Genomic DNA, 20,378 nt, shown 5'->3' with positions numbered 1-20,378 from the left:
TTCAAATTGGTCCTTTTCCTTTTATTTATTTTAGATTTGCCCCGAATTTATGTTTTAAAGTTCAATTTGGCCCCCCTTTTATTTATTTTTGCTATTTTATTATTAAATTAATTAATGTAATACTATTATTACTATTATTTTTTATTTTTTTGTTTATATTTTGTTTTATTTTATTTTTATATTTTACTATCTTTTAAATACATAGTTACTATTTAGGTACTTTAGTATTTAAAACTATCTTTTTTTTCTTTTTTTGTATTTCTTTTTATATTTTCCTTTTGTTTCTATAATTTATTTATTTATTATTATTAAATTGTTTTATTATTTATTTATTTATGTGTCTATTATTATTTCTTAAAAATGTTTTAGTTCTTATTTTTTTATTTACTTGTTATTGTGTATATATAATTGATTTGTCTTTATTTATTTATTTATCTTTTTTTGTTTAGTTTTTGCTTGTATTATTTTATTTACATTATCGCATTTATTGTTATTTTGTTATGCACATTAGCACCGTATTTTATTTCTACGAATGCATGTTAAATTAATTTTACTCGATATATTACTTTAAAATAAGCAAAATTTCATATTTTGATATTCGAAAAGGTCGTGCCCTAACTTACGGGGTTTTGATTTTCTTGACAAATCCAAATATACGAACCTTTTAAAGCACAAATTTGTGATAATCTTGAGAATTAATAAAAGATCGTGTTTTGACTTACGGAATATGATCTTCTTTTTTTAAAACCGAGATGATCGAATATCTTTCAAAATAAATAAATCTTTTGGTATTTATTCTCATATCGGGAATTCAAGGCATTGTGTCCTAACTTACGAGATATAATTTTTTTGCTTGATTAACCTGAAATATGCCATTTTCTCGAAATTTGTAGCATTTCAATAAAGGATCGTATTTTACATTTCTTTAAAGTTTTCAATCTTTGACACTAAGACATTAATTAATCAACTAGGTACCAATTTTGGGCGTTACGAGGGTGCTAATCCTTCCTCGTACGTAACCGACTCCCGAACCCGCTTTTCTGAATTTCGTGGACAAAAATCGTTGTTTTAATAAAATCAAATTATTTATTAAACACAACCACTTTTTAAGGTGACCCGATCACACCTTATCAAAAAGGATTGGTGGCGACTCCCGTATTTGTTTTTATTTTTAAAATCCAATTCGACCCCATTTTTATCAAAAAAATGTTGTCAACAGCTTGGCAACTCCACTGGGTAAAAAATAAGAGAGTCAAGCCACGAGTTGATTATTTCTTTTTTTTTTTTGTCGAAAGTTGATAATTTGGTTTAAATATATGATCCTTTCGTTGCATTTTCATTCGTCTTTATTACGATCTTCATCATTGTGATTTATAATTGTTGTGTTAGTTTAAGTTTCGGTATCTTTCTGCACATTGTATTGCATGACCGTTGGTCACACCCTTTTGTGGGAGTGATAAACTACGCCTTCGTGAGGTTTTCACCTCCGCATGGGATAGTGGATCACTTTCGGGATACATCGGTACCTATGTCTTCGTGAGATTTTCATCTCTGTATGGCCATAGGGAAATGTATTCCCCTAAATTGAACTCAGTCCGTATGAGCCTATAATAGGTGAGGATCGAGGAATCTGCTGGTTCAGGTACCCTTACTTTAGAACCGAACCGTATATAATGTGCCTTAGGAGCCTACCCTAGGTAGAATCACACCAAATGCCTAGAGGTCACCCGAAAATATGGTTTAAATTTACGATTATTTTGTTGTATTTTGTCCGTTTCTGTTATCATTACTTCGGTTTGTAATTACTCTATTGGTTTGAATTTTGATGTTTCTGCATATTGCATTACATAACCGCTCGATTATATCCTTTTAAGTGGGAGTGATAAGCTATTTCCTTCGTGAGGTTTTCACCTTCGTGCAGGATAGTGGATCGCTTCCAGGATACATTTGTACCTATGTCTTCGTGAGATTTTCATCTTCGTGCAGCCATAGGGAAATGTATTCCCCTGAACTGAACTCGGTCCGTATGAGCCTATAATGGGTGAGGATCGAGGAATCTGTCAGTTCAGGTACCCTTACTTTAGAACCGAACCACATATAGCGAGCCCTAAGATAGTGGTCACCCAGATAGGTGTTTTACTTTGTTGTTTATTTCCTCTGTACTGACGTATTTTGTTTTGTTTTGTTTATGATTGTTTTGCATTTTCATCATAGAAAAGAGGTGTTGATTCAAATTTGATTACTAATAGAAAAGCTTGTCATGGAAACCAAATTTCTTGATAAAGTGGAATATAATACAACTGCCCTGAATATGGTCTGATTAAGCACAATGAGAGAAGGCTGGAAGTTCATGGAGGAATATGTGACTATGCTTCGCTACCTGTGGATTCAAACCGACAAAGATTATTCGAGAGTTGCCACGTCTCAAAGAAACTAAAGAGCATCGCGGGATGATAATGGGTCGTGGCTCGGATCAAACAAAAAGGAGACAGTAGAGAAAATTTTTGGAAAATTCACAAGATCTGATCCTAGCATTCGTATATGAAGAAAAAGATCGATTTCTTCGCCTGGAATATGAGGGTTAAACCGCATATGTAATCCGTTTTATGTAAAGAAATTTATCTTTTATAAAAGTTGTTCTAATGGAATTGAATTCAGAATCAATGCCTCTCTTTCTTTTTGCATTCATTCCATGTATTTGCATTACATTGCATCATATGCATTAGATTTTCACAAAAGGACCCTAATTAGGTAAAATTATTTCAGTTAATCTGGAAACCAACAAGAGTCAACAGATCGAACATCATTACGGTGCCCATCTCAAGACTAAAGAAATGGATCAAATAGTAGAAAGGTTAGAACAATTGCAAAAAGAGATGCAAGATCATATACAGGAACAACTAGATAAAATTCAAAAAGACATGCAATAATCCCAAAGAAGCTTGATGAGCCAGTTAGCGTAGCTATTGGCTGGAGATAAAAGGAAAAACCCAGTAGTCAACTCTGGGGATGAATATGAAAACCCTACTTATCCCCCAGGTTTTACCCCAATAAGCGTCCAAGCCAAACCCGACACGCATCTATAAGGGGCGTCCACCCCAACGATATCAGGCCAGTACATCGATGCCAATGAGCTACCCGGCAGGCTCAGGTTCTAATCCAAGGAACGATCCAACCAATCCTGTAGTTCCTGATTTAGACGAAATGGCAGAAATAGAAAAATCAATGGTAGAACTGCCAAAGCAACTCGAAGATCGGTATAGGTGGTTAGAAGAAAAACTCAAAGCAATGGAGAATGTTGATTACCATTGCGAGGTTGATGCCAAAGATCTAAGTTTGGTCCCAGATCTAGTACTCCCGCCGAAGTTCAAGGCTCCAAAATTCGAAAAATATAATGGGACTAGTTGTCTTGAAGCTCACATCACGATGTTCTATCGAAGAATGACAGGATACGTTGATAATGATCAACTGTTAATTCATTGCTTCCAAGATAGTCTGATCAGGTCGGCTGGCAAATGGTACAACTAATTGAGTCGTGCCAATATCCACTCATTGAAGGACTTAGCACAAGCTTTCATGAAGCAATATGGCCACGTGACAGACATGGCACCTGATAGAATTACATTACAAAACATAAAGAAGAAGCAAAGTGAGAGCTTCAAGCAATATGCCCAAAGATGGAGAGAGTTAACGACACAAGTCCAGCCACCTCTTTTAGAGAAAGAAACCACTATGCTTTTCATCAACACTCTGAAAACCCCATTCATTAACGACATATTGGGAAGCACTACCATGAGCTTCTCAAGTATGGTAATGTCTGGCGAGATGATTGAAAATGTCATAAGAAGTAGGAAGATAGACGCAGGGGAAAGTGTTAAAAGATCAACCCCAAAGAACAAAGAAAATAAAGTGAGCAACCTGAGTTTGTATAATAAAGGCTATTCCAAATTGGTCACTGTAGGCCAGCCAAGGACGACAGCTGCTAGCTATCAAGGCCTCTCAAGGCAAGAATCCAACTCGAGGCCAAACACAGAAAGACTCCAGTTCAAACCCATCCTAATGACGTATATAGAGTTATATCAAAACCTGTTTGATGCGCATGTGGTAGCTCCATTCTACTCAGAACCCATGTAACCTCCGTTCCCAAAATGGTATGATGCGAACGCCCAATGTGAATACCACACGGGAACAACGTGACACTCGATTGAAAACTACACTACATTTAAAAAGCTAGTTAAAAGGTTCATCAAGATGGGAATCGTAAAATTTGACGATCCATCTGGACCTAATGTGGCAAGAAATCCGTCACCCAGTCATTCAAACTCAGGGGTAAATTCGATAATCTAGAATTGACGGAAGAGAACCAAAACCAATGCTGCAGAAGTAAAAACCCCACTGAAATGAGTTTTGAAACAAATGATAGACATGGGATTAATCACTCATAATTCAGAGAAGAAACCAAAAGGGATGAGAAGCTACTGTGAGTTCCACGCAGAAGAAGGCCATAAAATCCAAAAGTGCGCTGAATTCAAAGCTTTGGTGCAAAGCCTAATGGATAATAAGGAGTTGGAATTCTTTGAAAAGTCAAAGTCCCAGAAGGAATGTTATGGAATTTGAACGTTAACGACGTATCTAAAAAGGGAGTCGAGGATGAGAATTTATCGGGCGTTTTCCTTTACACATCAGGGAGTGTTTTGAACAATGGGACTGAGGAAGAAATCCCTGTATTTTTAAGAGCTAATTCGGAGTAATGTCCAAAACATGCTTATTGCTTTAAGCCTAGGAGCAATAAGAATCCTCTTGTGAAATAGGCTTATGTCTAATATCTTTATTTCAATAAAATGTATTGTTGTTTCTCACTTCGAGCAAATATTCTTTCATTGATTCCATTTCATTCATAATCATACTATTCAGATAAATATTCTTAGATTCTTTTATTCTTTGGATCGGCCTCCGTCCTTATAACGGGTCTCCAGATATCAATGATATGAGCGACACTACTATTGACTCAGAACCTCTTTTTGAGCAAGATATGTGTCTAGAGGAACTTTAGGAGTTTGAAGGTGACCAAGACTGTAGCTTATCTCTTGATTTGTTAAGGATGAGAGAACAAGATGAGAACAAGATCCTACCTTACAAAGAATCAATAAAAATCATGGCATTTCTCTATAGAGGCACGGATGTCATTGGGCTGATCTCACCAAAAGCTCTTAGCAGTCGTCGATTCATCTTTGTGGAAGCTGCTTCTTTTGCCAATATCACAAAGTTGACAGTCTGCAAATTCTTGAAAAATAATATGTCAGTATGGAATGCCAAAAAGGATCATATCTGACAACGTACTAAAATTGAACAACGGTACGACATCAGAAGTTTGCAGTCTGTTCAAGATTAATACCATGTCGCCCCAAGATGAACGACGTGAAAAAAAAACTCACTCCCTGCTAGGGCAACATATTGGCTTATCGCAGTTTTGCTCATTGAGGTCAAGATTCCTTCTCTCCAAGTGTTGGATCCGATCCCGATTGAAGAGAAATGTTCAAAGTTATTCGTCACGGTCAAATATACCAAAATAAATTATGCAAGCTAACCAAAAAAAAGTTCGCCCTAGAAAATTCCATGAGGGACCTGGTATCGAATAAGATTCTCCCCTCACAAAAGACTTCAGAAGGAAGTGGATACCAAACTGAAAAGGACCTTATGTGGAAGGCCTTATCTGGAAGAGTATTGATTTTGGCCGGAATGGATAATAAGGATTTGCCTAATCCTACGAGTTCAGATTCAATCAAGGAATGTTTCATAAAAATAAAAATAAAAAAATAAAAAAAAAGAGAGAAAAAGGAAAAGAAAAAAAAGGAGAGGCTAAGGTGAAAACCCGCAAATGGCGCCTTGAGACCAAATGGGTTTTGAATTGAAAACCCAGGAAGGGGCATTTCAAATTTTGATCGAAGGTGGGGCATGCGGTAGCTTTATCCTCTCTGAATTAGCAAGAAGGTGAGACGTTACATCTTGAGGCATTAATAAAGTCTTCTAGGACTTCTAAACACATATCAAGTTCAAAAGGATCCTCAAGAAGTTTGAGTAGAGAAGCTCATACTACGATATCTGGGGCACCTATTTCCATTTTATTCATTTTCGTATTCTGGAAAAATATGCCATCTTGATCAATTTATTCTTAGCAAAATTTTCTATCTCGATTGATTTATTCATTTCGAGCTTTGATCTCAACAAAATTTCGTCTTGTCCATTTTGATAATCTTTTTCAAGCATTTTTCATTGAAATAACGATTAATGGACTGATAATATTCAACCAGAAGGAGTTCTGTATATTACTCTGAAAGCTTCTAAATAGTACGATGACCTGAAATAGGACTAGCGTTTAGAACTAACCAAACTTAAGGGTTGGAAACGCTTGAGAAAGAATAGTCTAAATTGTGACTATTTCTTTGGATTTTCTGTTGAAGATACCAGCTGAACAAGAAGGCATGGTAACACATCAATGAATAACGAGCAACGACAACCCCGACATTAAGAAGGGATCATTCTTGAAAAATGACATTATGCATTCATGTAAATATCATACATGCACATCTAGTTAGGGGCATTTGAATCATTCTAATCATGACATCCTAAACACTAGACATAAATAGGTCCATGAAATGGATTTTGTAGGTCATGTTCCCCAAAGAACAGATCAATAAAGTTACCCATACCCCTGAAGTTGCAGTGGGAAGGATTGAAGTCATCATATCAAGTCTTATCTCTCTGAAATTGTAGCGGAGTAGACTAAAAACTACATATCTTATCTTCCTATACTGGCAGCGAAGTAGATCGAAAGCATCAGCCTTATCTCCTTAAGCAGTAGTGGAGTAGGTTGAAAATCGCAGATCCTGACTCTCTAATAAGTAGTGGAGCAGATCGAAGACGGCGAATCTTATCTTTTTAAGGTAGTAGGGAAGCAGATTTAAGCCACCAGTCCTATCTCCCTGAGCAGTAGCGGAGTAGGTCGAAGATTGTAGATCTTGTCTTCCTGTACTAGTAGTGAAGCAGATTGAAGACACCAGTCTTATCGCCTTGGCATTGCAGTGGAACAGATTAAAGTGAAAGATAGCGAATCTTGTGTCCCTAGCGTTGCAGCAGAGCAAATTAAAGCTGAGGGCAACGAATCTTATCTCCCTTGCGTTAAGGCTTGGAATAGCTAAAGTGGAGTGGATTAAAGCTGTGGGAAGCGAATCATATCTCTTTGGCATTGCAATTAAAAAGATTGAAGCCACAACGGCGAATCTTACTTCCTTGGCGGTATAGTGAAACAGATTGAAGCTACAACGGTGAATCTTGCTTCCCCGACATTGTAATTAAAAAGATTGAAGCCACAAAGGTGAATCTTACTTCCCTGGCGGTGCAGTGGAACAAATTGAAGCTACAACAGTGAATCTTGTTTCGCTAACATTACAATTAAAAAGATTGAAGCCACAACGGCAAGTCTTACTTCCCTGGCAATATAGTGGAATAGATTGAAGCTACAACGGCGAATCTTGTTTCCCTGACATTGCAATTAAAAATATTGAAGCCACAACAGTGAGTTTTAATTCCCTGGAGGTGTAGTGGAATAGATTGAAGCTACAACGGCGAATCTTGCTTCCCCGACATTGCAATTAAAAAGATTGAAGCCACAACGGCGAGTCTTACTTCTCTGGCAGTGTAGTGGAACAGATTGAAGCTACAACAGCGAATCTTACTTCCCTAACATTACAGTCAATTTACTGAAGATAGCAAATCTTATTTCCCTGAAGTTGTAGTGGAATAGATTAAAGTTATAAATTATCGATCTTATCTCTCTGAAGTTGCAGTAGAGCAGATCATATCAGGTCTTATCCTCCTAAAGTTGCAGTGGGGCAAACTGAAGATAGCGAGTCTTGTCTCCCTGAAGTTGCAGTGGAGCAGACTGAAGCTATTAATCCTATCTCCCTGAAGTTGCAGTGAAGTGGATTAAAACGATGAATCATATACCTCTAAAGTTGCAGTAGAGCAGATCATATCAAACCTTATCTCTCTGAAGTTGCAGTAAAGTAGGTTGAAGTAATAAACCTTATCTCCCTAAAGTCGCAGTGAAGCGGGTTGAAGATACAAGTCTTATCTCCCTGAAGTTGCAGTGGAGCAGACTAAAGCTACTAATCCTACCTCCTTGAAGTTGCAGTGGAGCAGATTAACACAATGAATCCTATACATTTGAAGTTGCAGAGGGTCGGATTAAATCTTATTATATCCAATCTTATCTTCCTAAGGTCGCAGTAGAATAGGTTGAAGAAGCAAGTCTTATTTCTCTGACATTGCAGTGGAACAGACTAAAACCACAAATCTCGTCCCCCTAAAGTTGCAGCAGAGTGGATCGAAGCAATTAGACACAGTGGACTAAAAGGAGGCTATTTGAAGAAGATGAGCACCAAAAGAAGTCAAGACTCGGCGAGACCGGGAAAAATTGGTCCTTTTGAAGTTTTTGCTCCATTCTCGTTACACGATAATAAGCAAAGAGGGGCAGTTGTAGGGCCCAAATTTTACCCGGGGCCCAAATTAAACCAAAAAGAGTTGACAGTCCGTGTACAACAAGCCCAAGCGGCCCAAATCCAAAACCCTAAATGGCCCAATGGGGCCCAAAATAAACAGCATCAGGGAACCTTAGGTTTCTCTCCTTTCTTCGCTCCGCAGCTTGCTGCTCATGTGCCTCCAGCATACTCGTCGCCCGAGGTCTGCCACCGCCAGCCAGCTTTGCACCAAAATGGCAAGCCACTCCTCTGCCTTCGCTAAAGACCTACAAACAAGCACGAAAGAAGAAACAAGCAGCACAAAAAAGCAGCCCAAAATCAAACAATGTAAAGAGGGGAGATTGTATGACAAGATTCAAAAAATAAAAACAAAAAACTTTGAGGTGATTACTGTCTTTTTTAATCTGTTACCTTGTTTTATTTTCATATTATTTCATTTTTAAGTACAAAAAAATAAAAATAAAAAGGGAAAGGGGGTTTACCTGCGTCGCGCCGGAGAAGGAGAAGCCGAATCGTTTCCCTTCGGTTCTAGGGTTCGTGGCCACCTTTCAAAGGATTCAGCCTTGAATCCTAGTTCTAGGGGTGACGAGCTCCAAGCGTGGCTAGAAAGGGCCGATTTTTGCACCTCCGGCCGCCGCTTGCGGCGGAGCTGCGGAGGAGGTGCGCAGATCTTCATGGCCAGACTTTGGAGACCCAAAAAGAAAAAGAATTTTTTTTTCTGGAAATAGTTCAAATGATTTTTTTGTTATGTTTTTTATTATTTATAGTGGGATTGATACGGTGTCGTTTTGAGCTTAAGCTTCAGGTGCCAAAACGACGCCGTTCTAAGACGACCCGAGATCCAACCCATGGACCCCAAAGACCCGCGTGTTTTTAGACTGATGGTCTATTTACCCTTTCAATCCTTTCGCTTTTGGGCTTTCCTTCAATCTGGTCCCTGTTTTAGTTTTTTTTCTTTTTTTTAATTTACCCATCTGATTTTGTTTTGTCTTTATTTTAGTCCTCCGACTATTTTGTCACTTGAGAAAGCTACGTTTAAGGGACAAAAGGGGGATAATTTCCTGTTTAGCCCCCTTCTTTCGCGCACATGCTGATTTAACCCTTTCCAGTGTTTTTGCACTTTTTTTCCTTACTTTGATTTCTGCTCTTAAATTTTGGTTAAGTTTCAATTTAATCCTTCATTTGTTATTTTAGTTATTTTATTTCTATATTAATTATTTTAATATTATTATTACTATTATATTACATCATTAATGTTATTATTATTATTATTCACTAATTTATACCTTTAATTCCAAATTTTGTTGTATATTCATATATTTTTCTAATATACATATACATACATTTTAAAAGTTATTATAAATATATTTTCATATTTCATATTTCATACATACACATACCTATATCTATATCTACATATTTTAATTATATATATATACATGAACATACTTATTTTCCATTTTTCGTCATTTTAAAATATATATATACATACATATGTTTCTTTCATATATTTTATAGTTTTAAAATATATAAATACATGCACACATTTCATAATATATGTACATACGAATGTATTTTTTGATTGTCATAGATACATACGCATATACAAACACCTTCCATATTTTATAGCCTTTTAAACTATACATACATATTTTCTATATATTTTATAATTTAAAACTATATACATTTCCATTTTTTATAGCTTTATTTATTTTATTTGTTATTATCCTTGTTTACTCGATGCTCATTTATTTATTTATTTATTCATATGTTCATTATTATTTTTATATGCTTCAGTTTTATTTGTTTATTTACTTGATATTGTGTATACATGATTGATTTGTTTTTTTTTATTTATTTATCTTTTCATTATTTTTTTTCTTTTTCTTTTTTGTTCTTGCTTTTGCTATTTATATTTACATTATCACAATTGTTATTCTATTATATAATTTTTACTCAAATTTGTAAAAAGAGAAAATTTTTACTCGGTATTTGGGGATCTTCGAGAGGATTGAGCCCTAACGTATTGGGTTCCGATTCTTTCGTTGAATTTGAATAATCGAGAATGTTCTTTAATCAAAACATAAATAAAAAGCTCATTATCGGAATTCAATACGTTGTGCCCTAACGCATTGGATATGACACATTATTTTCTCGAGACGAGAATTTTTCTAAAAAATAATAAAGGCAATATTCAATGTTTAGAATTTTGAGAGATTGTGCCCTAACGTATTGGGTTACGATTTCTTCATCTAACTTAAACAATTGAATATCCTTTTAAACTTTATTGCACGAGTTTTTTTGAACAAGCTCATTTTTGAGGAGGTGAAATATCATGCCCTAACTCATTGGCTGTGATATTTTCTCTCTCCTAAATGAAAGTCTTAACGGGTAATTTGATTTATACAAACGTTTCAATAAAGGATCGTATTTTAAATCTCTTTAAAGTTTTCAATCTTCAACACGAAGACATTAACTAATCAACTAGGTACCAATTTTGGGCGTTACGAGGGTGCTAATCCTTCCTCGTACGTAACCGACTCCCGAACCCATTTTTCTGAATTTCGTGGACCAAATTCATTTTTTAATAAAATTAAATTGTTTATAAAAAACAACCACTTTCTGAGGTGACCCGATTACACCTCATCAAAAAAGATTGGTGGCAACTCGCATTTTCGTTTTCATTTTCAAAATCCAAGTCAACCCCGTTTTATCAAAAAAATGGTGTCAACAATGGGTGTATTTTCTAAGATTGTAAAATAGCCTATTCATAAGCTAAATTCATAGGTCAAATAATTAAAAAAATAATCTACACTAATCAGAGTTTGATTGAAACAAATAAACAGAGTTTAACTGGAAGATTATTTCTCAAATTTGACTAAAATAGGAGTCACACTCAACAAATCTCCACCTTGACTAATTTTTCACAACACCATCTTTGCCAAAGCCCGCCACGAGCCTATCTTCAACTATGCAAGGAACTAATTGAATCGAATCTATGCATAGAAACTGGAAGATTTATAGCCTTCGACTTGTACACTACCAAACCAAAACTAATTCGGGTTTGATTTTCATGAACACAGTGCCCTAACTTTTCAAAACCTGCATCAAAAAGAGAACATCTCTTCAACGAAGCAGTCATACATTTTTCCCTCCTATGACCAAGTTGCTTCTGCTCCAAACGAGTTAACTTCGACTCCGTAACGGACGATGGACGTCCGATTTCACCGGTCATTGTAGAACCTTCTAGAATATAAAGACTATCAGTCCTTTTACCTTTTAACAAAGCTAGAGCTCCATAAGATACCTTAATATCGCTCGACTCGATGTTGATTAGGCATCCTTTCAAGTCTAAAATACTTAAATAGATGAGATTTTTTCGTAAATTAGGTACATACCTAACAATTGAGAGTGTCTTAATCGTCCCATCGTGCATCCTAATTTTAACAGTACCAATACCAATTACCTTACTGGATGAATCATTTTCCATGCGCACGACTCCACCTTCAACCGAACTGTATGTGGAGAACCATTCTCTACTGAGACACATGTGGAAAGAACATCTCAAATCTAGGATCCACTCGGACGTAAGCTTGGAGTTATCGCTCGTTGACACAAACAAGAAATCATCACTGCTTTCATCGGCCAAATTTGCACCAACTACATCTTCCTCGGTACTTTTAACAGCTCTTTTATTTCGCAGTTTATAACAATTTTCTTTGACGTAACCCAACTCTTTTACAATAGTGGCACCTTTTGTCTCGATTCTTTGATGCTAGCAAAATAGAATCTTGCCTATCTGCCTTGCTATCTTAACCAAACTCATTTTTGAGTTTGTCTCTACTCAACAAATGACCCTTCACATCTTTGAACGAGAGTTTGTCTCTACCATAAATCAGGGTCTCCCTAAAAGACTTGTATGAAGGGGGTAAATAGCAGAATAATAGCATAGCCTGATCTTCATCATTAATCTAAATCTTAACGTTCTTTAAATCATTTAAAAGAGTAATCAATTTACTGATATGATCTTTAAGAAACTCACATTCGTTCATACGAAACGTAAATAGATGTTGTTTCAACACTAAACGGTTAACTAGAGACTTAGTCGCATAAAGAGTTTCTAACTTTTTCCACAAGGCAGATGAGGTCTTCTCTATCAATACCTCCTGCAATATCGTATTCGAGAGGCACAATTAGATTGCAGGAAAGGCCTTTTTATCAAGTTCTTCCTATTCTGTTTAATTTAGATTCTCAGGCTTTTTCCATATAACGACCTTTTTCAGGCCTGTTTGAACTAGATTTGCTATCACCTGAACTTGCCACAAATTAAATTTGTGACACCATCAAACTTCTCAATTTCAAACCTTGTTGCTGCCATCTCTAAACAAGCTGACCTACGAAAATTAAACTAGCTCTGATACCACTTGTTAGGGATCAACCCGATTAAACAATAAGTAAAAATAGCGAAAGAAATTGAGAAATTGAACACACAAATAAAAAGAAGAAAAATCTCTCCAAAGAGGATAAAAAACCACGGGCAAAGATAATTTTACTATAATGGAAAAAAAACGAAGAGTGCAAAAGATGGAGATAAAAAGTAAACCCCGAAAACCTGAAAACAAAGAACCCTCAAAATATAAATACAAAATTCTCCGAAAGTGTTATAAATTCTAATATCTAATGAGTGTATTTTCCAAGGCTGTAAAAGATCCTATTTATAAGCTAAATTCATATGTAAAATAATTATAAAATAATCTAGACTGATCAGAGTTTAATTGAAACAAATAAACAGAGTTTAACTGGAAGATTATTTCTCAAATTTGACTGAAATAGGAGTCACACTCAACAGATCACATTCTTAACAGAAGGTCGAGTGTCTGGAAGAGTGGATGGTTAGCTTTCTCGAATGGTTTCCTTTCGCCCGCTCGGATGGCTGAGACGGTGAGTGAGGCTTCTGGCGATCACCCGGTCTATAATGGGTGGAGTATGTCCCATAGGTAGCCTTTTGTTCAACCACATATCCTCATTAGTGGGGGAGGTATAACAATATTTCCCTTTTCAAGTCGAGAGAGAGGTTACAAAGTGACTTTTCTTGAGACAAATTATTTTAGTGTTTTTCATTAATAATGAATAATGTCATATTAACAATGTCAGATAGAGTTACAAGTATAGTTGACATGCCATAGAGTCCGTTTGATAGGTGAGAGATCTAATTCTCAACACATGTTACATTGCGATAGTTCTCTAATTCCTTAAGGGTTGAGAATCTATCGCCAGCTCAAATTCCCTGAGGGTACAAGCATATTTTGGTGTGGTTGATGGGGTCGATGCATTTATACTTGACTAGCACTTCGATGCATATACTGGTATGTTGGTGGAATGATTTGTGTATACGTCTTCAAATTCGAGTCAGTTAATAGGGGTCGTATTGATAATCAAATGTATGTGTATTGTACTGGTAATTGGTTAATGTGTAAACATGAATATCAAGATTGAATTGAATTATGCAAAATGAGACGCTAATATCTTGAGGGTGCTTCAATATACCAAACAATGAAATATATTAAACAAATACCCCGAGAGTGATTTACAAGTTGGTTATCATGAAAACTTATGTGATTTATTGTTTTAATAGCTTGCTCATTATTATGTAATAAGATGATTTATAAACATGTTAATTTCCTATTTTTATTTTTTTTCAAAATATGTTAGCATCACTGAGTATTTAATACTCAGTGTATTTGTTTATTTCCGCATGTAGGTTTCATACGAGTTCAATAGATTTAATAGAAAGCATATGAAGCTCAACAACTCAGCTTGGACCAAATTTGTATTCATTTTGTTTGTATATAATTTATGGCATGTACCTAAATTAGGTTGTGTTTTAATGCTTTTTGGGTTGGTTTTGGTATTTAATAATTAAACTTTAATGCTTGTTTATAAGTGCTACTTAATGCGATTGATCTTATTAGGTTGTAGTGTATCGAGTGCAATGTTTGGGAGATGAATAAACATGTTTAGAATGTTAAATTGATGTGTTTTGAGTTTGGTAATAGATTGGTACAAGTTAAGGGTGCATTTCATTAGCTTGGTTCTTGAGACTAAACATGCAAGGCTCGAGATAACATGGCTAAGTCTCGAAAGAGATTGGCTTGTGTCTACAGGCAAGGATACATCGAATTTAAATATATATATTATTTCAATTCACGAGACAAAAAACTCTTATTTCAAGACAACCAAACATTGAAGTTAAATTAAGTAAATAGGAAAAAAACGTCTCAAGACAAGAAGACTTTAGTCTTGAGACATGGACTTTAACATCTCAAGACACTTCAACATTAAATAAAAAATAAATAGAAAAACATGTTTTCAGGTATAAAGACCATGTCTCAAGATCACTAGTAGAATTTGGATAAATGAGTTTGGATTCAAATCCTAACTCCGTTTTTAACCCTGTACAACATTTGAAAACTGTAAACGTGTTCCATTAATATTCATTGATTATATTCATATGTTTCAATTGAGCTTATATATGATTTTGTTTATTTGAATTCATGTTATTTAATATATGATATTGAGCTAGTCCAAGTTACTCCAATAATATAATGTGATGTCACCTATTCGGATATGGTAACTAGGTCTAAGTAGGTCGGATGATGGGTGTCACAATGAGAATGGATTTTGACACAAAAAATGCATACATACGTTACCAACTTGCTATCTTGGATACATCTCGGTAATTGAAACCATATTTTCTGAGACTACAGAAAATTTATTTGGGAATTGACTTAATTTTGTTGCCCCTGAGTTTAAGTCCTCCCAGTCCCACTTCTGCATTGCGGATTGAGTATTGCCGTGCATAAAAAGTGCAGGTTCTGAGGGTAGTGGAAGAGTGGCAAAGTGGCCAGCAAGCATTAGAACAATTGCACCCTTGTTTGGTCTTTGAGCTACATTTTCTTGAACACAAAGCAACCCAATGTGAATGCATCTCATCACCTCACTTCTTGAACCATTCCTCAAATTGGGATCTACAAGATCCACTGCTGCCCCGGCCTCCCAGTTTCTCCATGCCTGCAAGGTTTAATTCATGCAAATTGATCAACTCTTTATTCTTTTAATCCATGGAATTCAGAAGGTTTGGATACTAACAAAGCTTAGAAGATCTTCTGTGTTACTCCCATTATGAAAAGCTCTGTTCTTTTGACCACTTAAAATCTCCAAAACCAGTACACCATAACTGAAAACATCTGATTTAACTGAAAATTGACCATGCATTGCATATTCAGGAGCCATGTATCCGCTACAAATCAATCAATATAAGAAAATTACTTTTCCTTGTGAAAAATAAAATGAATAAATGACTTGCTGAAAATTAGTTCATCTTGCTCAAGTGGCATCACTAATCATGCATCAGCCAATATAATTTTGTAGCACTTACTATGTTCCAACGATTCTATTAGTAGAACCTTGAATTTGATCGACAGCACACAATCTTGCCATGCCAAAATCTGCAATTTTCGGATTCATCTTTGCGTCTAACAATATATTGCTAGCTTTGAGATCTCGATGAATAATTCTGAGTCGAGAATCTTGATGAAGGTAGAGAATTCCGCGAGCAACTCCTTCTATGATATTGTATCGTGTTTCCCTGTTCAAACATGCATGCGTAACTGGATCTACGACACCATAATTGTAGATATCCAAATTAATGAAATAAAACATGGATGTTGGTATATGACACAATAATATACTGATAGAATAACTAACCAAATAAGAATTTATCCAAACTTCCATTAGGGACAAACTCATAGGTGAGAAGCCTTTCATTTCCTTCAAGGCAGAAACCTTGGAGCCTAACCAAATTCCTATGCTGGAGATTGGCCATTAATAGAACCTCATTTTTGAATTCAAGGTCTCCTTGTCTAGAATCTGAAGATAACCTTTTCACTGCTATTAATTTTCCACCAGCAAGTGTGCCCTGACAAGATATCAGAATGAATCATATATATATATATATATATGCTCTAATTGAACTTATGATTCGGTGCAATACCGCTTTTGTATTTTGATGTCTTATACCTTATAAACTGCTCCAAATCCACCTTGTCCAAGCTTATTTGCATCAGAAAAGTGATCTGTTGCAGCTCTAATGGTATTGAAATCATATTGTAAGGACTTTACAGTTGTGATTTCATCCTCTGCTTCCGTTAATTCATGCTCTACAGAGGTGTAACCCAAAAAAAAAACAAAAAAGGAGTCCGCTGTAGATGCAGTGACAACTGACAACCTAAATTCATTCACAACGTTGCAAAAGAAAGAAAACAATAAACTGTTATCTTACTTTGAGGTTTCAGCTTTGGCTTCCTCATCCTTGAAATGATGAACATGCAGCTCGAAATGAATAGTACAGCAAAAGCAACAGCCGAGATGGATACGACAATAGTCGTTCGAGATGAATTATGCTTATTTACTGCAAAATTTAAAAAAGCGTTTCCTATTTGATAGAAGAAATATGAACTTTGGAACTACTCTAGCCAATTGCACAGGCAAAAGGATAAGAAAGTAGGTTAATTTAGTTAATTAAATTAGAAAACCCTTTGTTCATGCTTGAATAATGTGCTTTCATTAAAGTTTGTATTCAATCATTGTGATTAGAATGGACAAATTTAGGATATCTAGTAATTATTTAACTAAGAAGCATGAATGTAATAGATCAATATTAATTACTTGAGCAGAATGGATGAATCCATCGAATCTAAAGTCACTTAGAACATCTATATAAAAAATTGTAAGTGATGAAGTCAATGTAAGCCATTTTAAGTGTCCCTTCTCTTTACGGTCTCTAGATTTTTTCCAACAACAAAAAAAAATTGTCACAGGCACTCATCCCATTTTACAAGTTGGTGAAATTCTGGGTATTCTTATTTGGTAAAAGAAACAACTGTTGTCTTAATAAAACAAAGAAGAGAAGGTACCTATTGTTGTGGTGTCGTTTGAAGGCGGGGGAGAAGGTGGGGATGGTATTGATGTACCAGTATCAGCAGCAGTAAGATCATAGAAGCGTTCAATCTCAAACCTAAAATAACAACTAGGCATATATATCCTGCCTCCTCGTTTTGTGTCCAAGAATTGCGGAATTTCTCCAATGGCCTGTGACAGGCAATAGCTGCACTCATTCATTGTCAAATCAGGAGTGCATTGAACAAGCGCATATATTGCTTGGAAAGGTGACAGTGCACTTCCTGTTGCAAACTTTCCAAGGGATGTCCCCGTTGAAGCAATGTTTGCTAGGTTGTCCATTAAAGAACTCACGGCCTGCTTGAAAGCATCTTTAGTACTCGTGGCGTTATTTAAATTCCACGTGTAAAGACTAGGCAAGGTTTCTGCAACACCAAGGATGGTACGATTTGTGTAGCGGAACATGCAATAGTCATACCATATAATCGCCTCTCTTTGGTAAGGGCAGCTGTTTCTGAGCTTATCGTTTGCATTATTGATGCAGGTGAAGCAATCACTTGAGTTCACATCTCCTCTGCAAAGTGCAAGTGCGTTGGCTATGTTGGAGCCTTGGCCTGATGAAAAATTGTAGAGCCCGTTTTCATTTGATGTATTGAGGGTGAAAGACGAAAGCAGTCGGTCGAGGTTCGCCTGGTAAGTGCTGTTTCTGGTGAAGTTACCATTGAGGTCTAAACAAAAATGGTATAGATACTCTTGTTGAGCAACGGTAACAGTAAGAAAGAATGCAATGGTTAAAGAAGAGAACAAAAACAACCATGGAAGATCCATTGTCATCCTTAATGTAGGATTTTGAGAATATATTATAATGATGAATGCCCCCTTCTGTCACGAAGTTGGATGCTTAAAACCTTCATGATTTAGGAATTGGTAGATAAATCTGTAGGAATTTTCTTAAAGACGACTTATTAAAGTCCAGGCTTGATACAGACCTAATTAATCGTAAATTTCTAAGAAAGCCACTGCTCGGCTATGGATTTGAATAATCTGAAATAAACTAGTCAAAGTCAATGGCCCATGAAAATCATGTACTAATACTTCACATTTCCACGGTTTCAAATTAAAAATATATATCAACATCCTATACTAACTCTCATGAGAAGACTAATACATGGCAAATGGATTGGAAATCGGGAGGAAACTGCAATTTGGCATAGTGGAAGAGATTGTATATGCTAATACTAGAAACTCAAACCTAGCGGAAGCTGAAAATTGGCCAATGACATGCAGCAGGTTGTAAGTAGCAATATCAGAAAATGACCATTTCATGTGGTAGTATGCACTGTATCTGGCCAAGGCTTAAATAAGTCTATAAAAACGTTGAAAATTCTTTTGGTGGATGAACTTTGTCTTTGACAAGTTAAAAAAGAAATGGTAATTAATTGGAAAGCCAAGTCCCTTGCCCTTGTCTTTGGTGTCAAAATTTTCAGGTAGAAACTATTGTGAAATGACCATTCATGCAGATGCACAACTGGCGAACTCCCCAGACTTGGCGTACTCTAAGTTTTGTGAACTAACCAAGATTGGTGAACAAAACATGGAGGACAGGCCAAATGACGTACACATTTGTCAAACTGACCGAAAGTAAATTATTTGGCGGATAGTCTTTTGAGCGAACTGACAGAAAGTGGCGAACTCATTACTTTCGCAAATTAGTAGCAACTGGATTTGAAGAGTTTGCGTGCAAGTTATGTTTTACAGAATTTAGTATTTATTAGTATAAAATCTTTATTATTTCTTTCTATATTTAGGAGTTCTTGTTATTAGTACTTATGTTACATTATTTAAATATAAAGGAAAAACTATATAAAATTTAGCAGACAATTTTGTTGTTAAATTTTTCGTTTCTTCTGAGCAATTTTTTCTTCTTGAATATCAAAATTCCAATAATTAGTATCAGAGCTATCTCCTTAAGGGTTGTTGTTTTTTTTTCTAAGTTATACATGGCTTCTGCGAATTTTTAACCACCTTCATCAATCATTTTCAATGGCAAAAACTACGAGACTCCAAAAAAAACTTGGGATAAGCTAAAGGAAGGGTTTCAAGGTTCGAATAAGACCAGACAGCAACAATTCATTAATATCAGAAGAGATTTTAAGAATTTAAAGATGAAGGAGGTTGAAACGGTGAAGTAGTGTGCATAAGGGATTATGGCGGTTGTTAATAACATCAGGTTACTTGGGGAAGAGTTCGCAAATGGCAGGGTCATTGAGAAGGTCATAACAACACTTTCTGAGAGGTATGAATCTAAGATTTCCTCACTTGATGACTTAAGGGACCTCTCGGCGATCTCTTTTCAGAATTAATAAATGTCCTGTATGTTCAAGAGTAAAGAAGAGCATCAAGGCGAGAGGAGCACATAGAAGAAGCACTGCGAGCCCTGATTGTTGAGGGCACAAACTTCTAGAACTATAAGGGTAAGAAAAGAAGGAGAGAGAAGAATAAGAGGGTAAAACAAGATGGTAGAAAGAAGAAATATTCACCATGTTCGCACTATAAGAAAAACACTCACATTGAAAATTATTGTTGGTGTAGACCAAATATAAAATCTAGATCATGGAAGCAGTTAGGTCACATGGAAAAAGTATGCAAAAACAAAAGGCTAACCTCTCAACAGAATGTGTAGGCTCAGGCTGAGGGAGATCACATTCAGGAGAAGCAGGTGTTTGCAGCCACAAGTTCTACATAGAAAAATAGAGTGATGAAAGGTGTGTTTATCGATAATGGATGCACCAACCATATGACCTCAAATGAAAGCAATTTCAAAAAGATTGACAGAAGTTGCGATCTTAAGGTGGGAATTGGTAACCACGAACTCTTAAA

The 20,378-nt window shown here is 35.8% G+C and overlaps 1 protein-coding gene across 1 annotated transcript; it reads right to left on the bottom strand.

Annotated features, from left to right (window-relative positions):
• Positions 1 to 15,217: 15,217 nt before the first annotated feature.
• On the bottom strand, positions 15,218 to 18,601 carry LOC107891808 (cysteine-rich receptor-like protein kinase 26). The gene is made up of 7 exons (XM_016816728.2): positions 17,516 to 18,601; positions 16,882 to 17,010; positions 16,620 to 16,759; positions 16,308 to 16,518; positions 15,979 to 16,216; positions 15,690 to 15,840; positions 15,218 to 15,611 (listed from the first exon to the last, which is right to left on the bottom strand). The coding sequence occupies exons 1-7, from the start codon at positions 18,330 to 18,332 to the stop codon at positions 15,258 to 15,260; spliced, it is 2,040 nt and encodes a 679-aa protein (XP_016672217.1). The 5' UTR covers positions 18,333 to 18,601; the 3' UTR covers positions 15,218 to 15,257.
• Between the last annotated feature and the right edge of the window lie 1,777 nt (positions 18,602 to 20,378).

The sequence above is a fragment of the Gossypium hirsutum genome, chromosome D09, assembly GCF_007990345.1.
Source record: "Gossypium hirsutum isolate 1008001.06 chromosome D09, Gossypium_hirsutum_v2.1, whole genome shotgun sequence".
NCBI lineage: Eukaryota > Viridiplantae > Streptophyta > Magnoliopsida > Malvales > Malvaceae > Gossypium > Gossypium hirsutum.
Note: the sequence above shows the minus strand (reverse complement) of the source record. Positions and strands in the feature narration are given on the sequence as shown.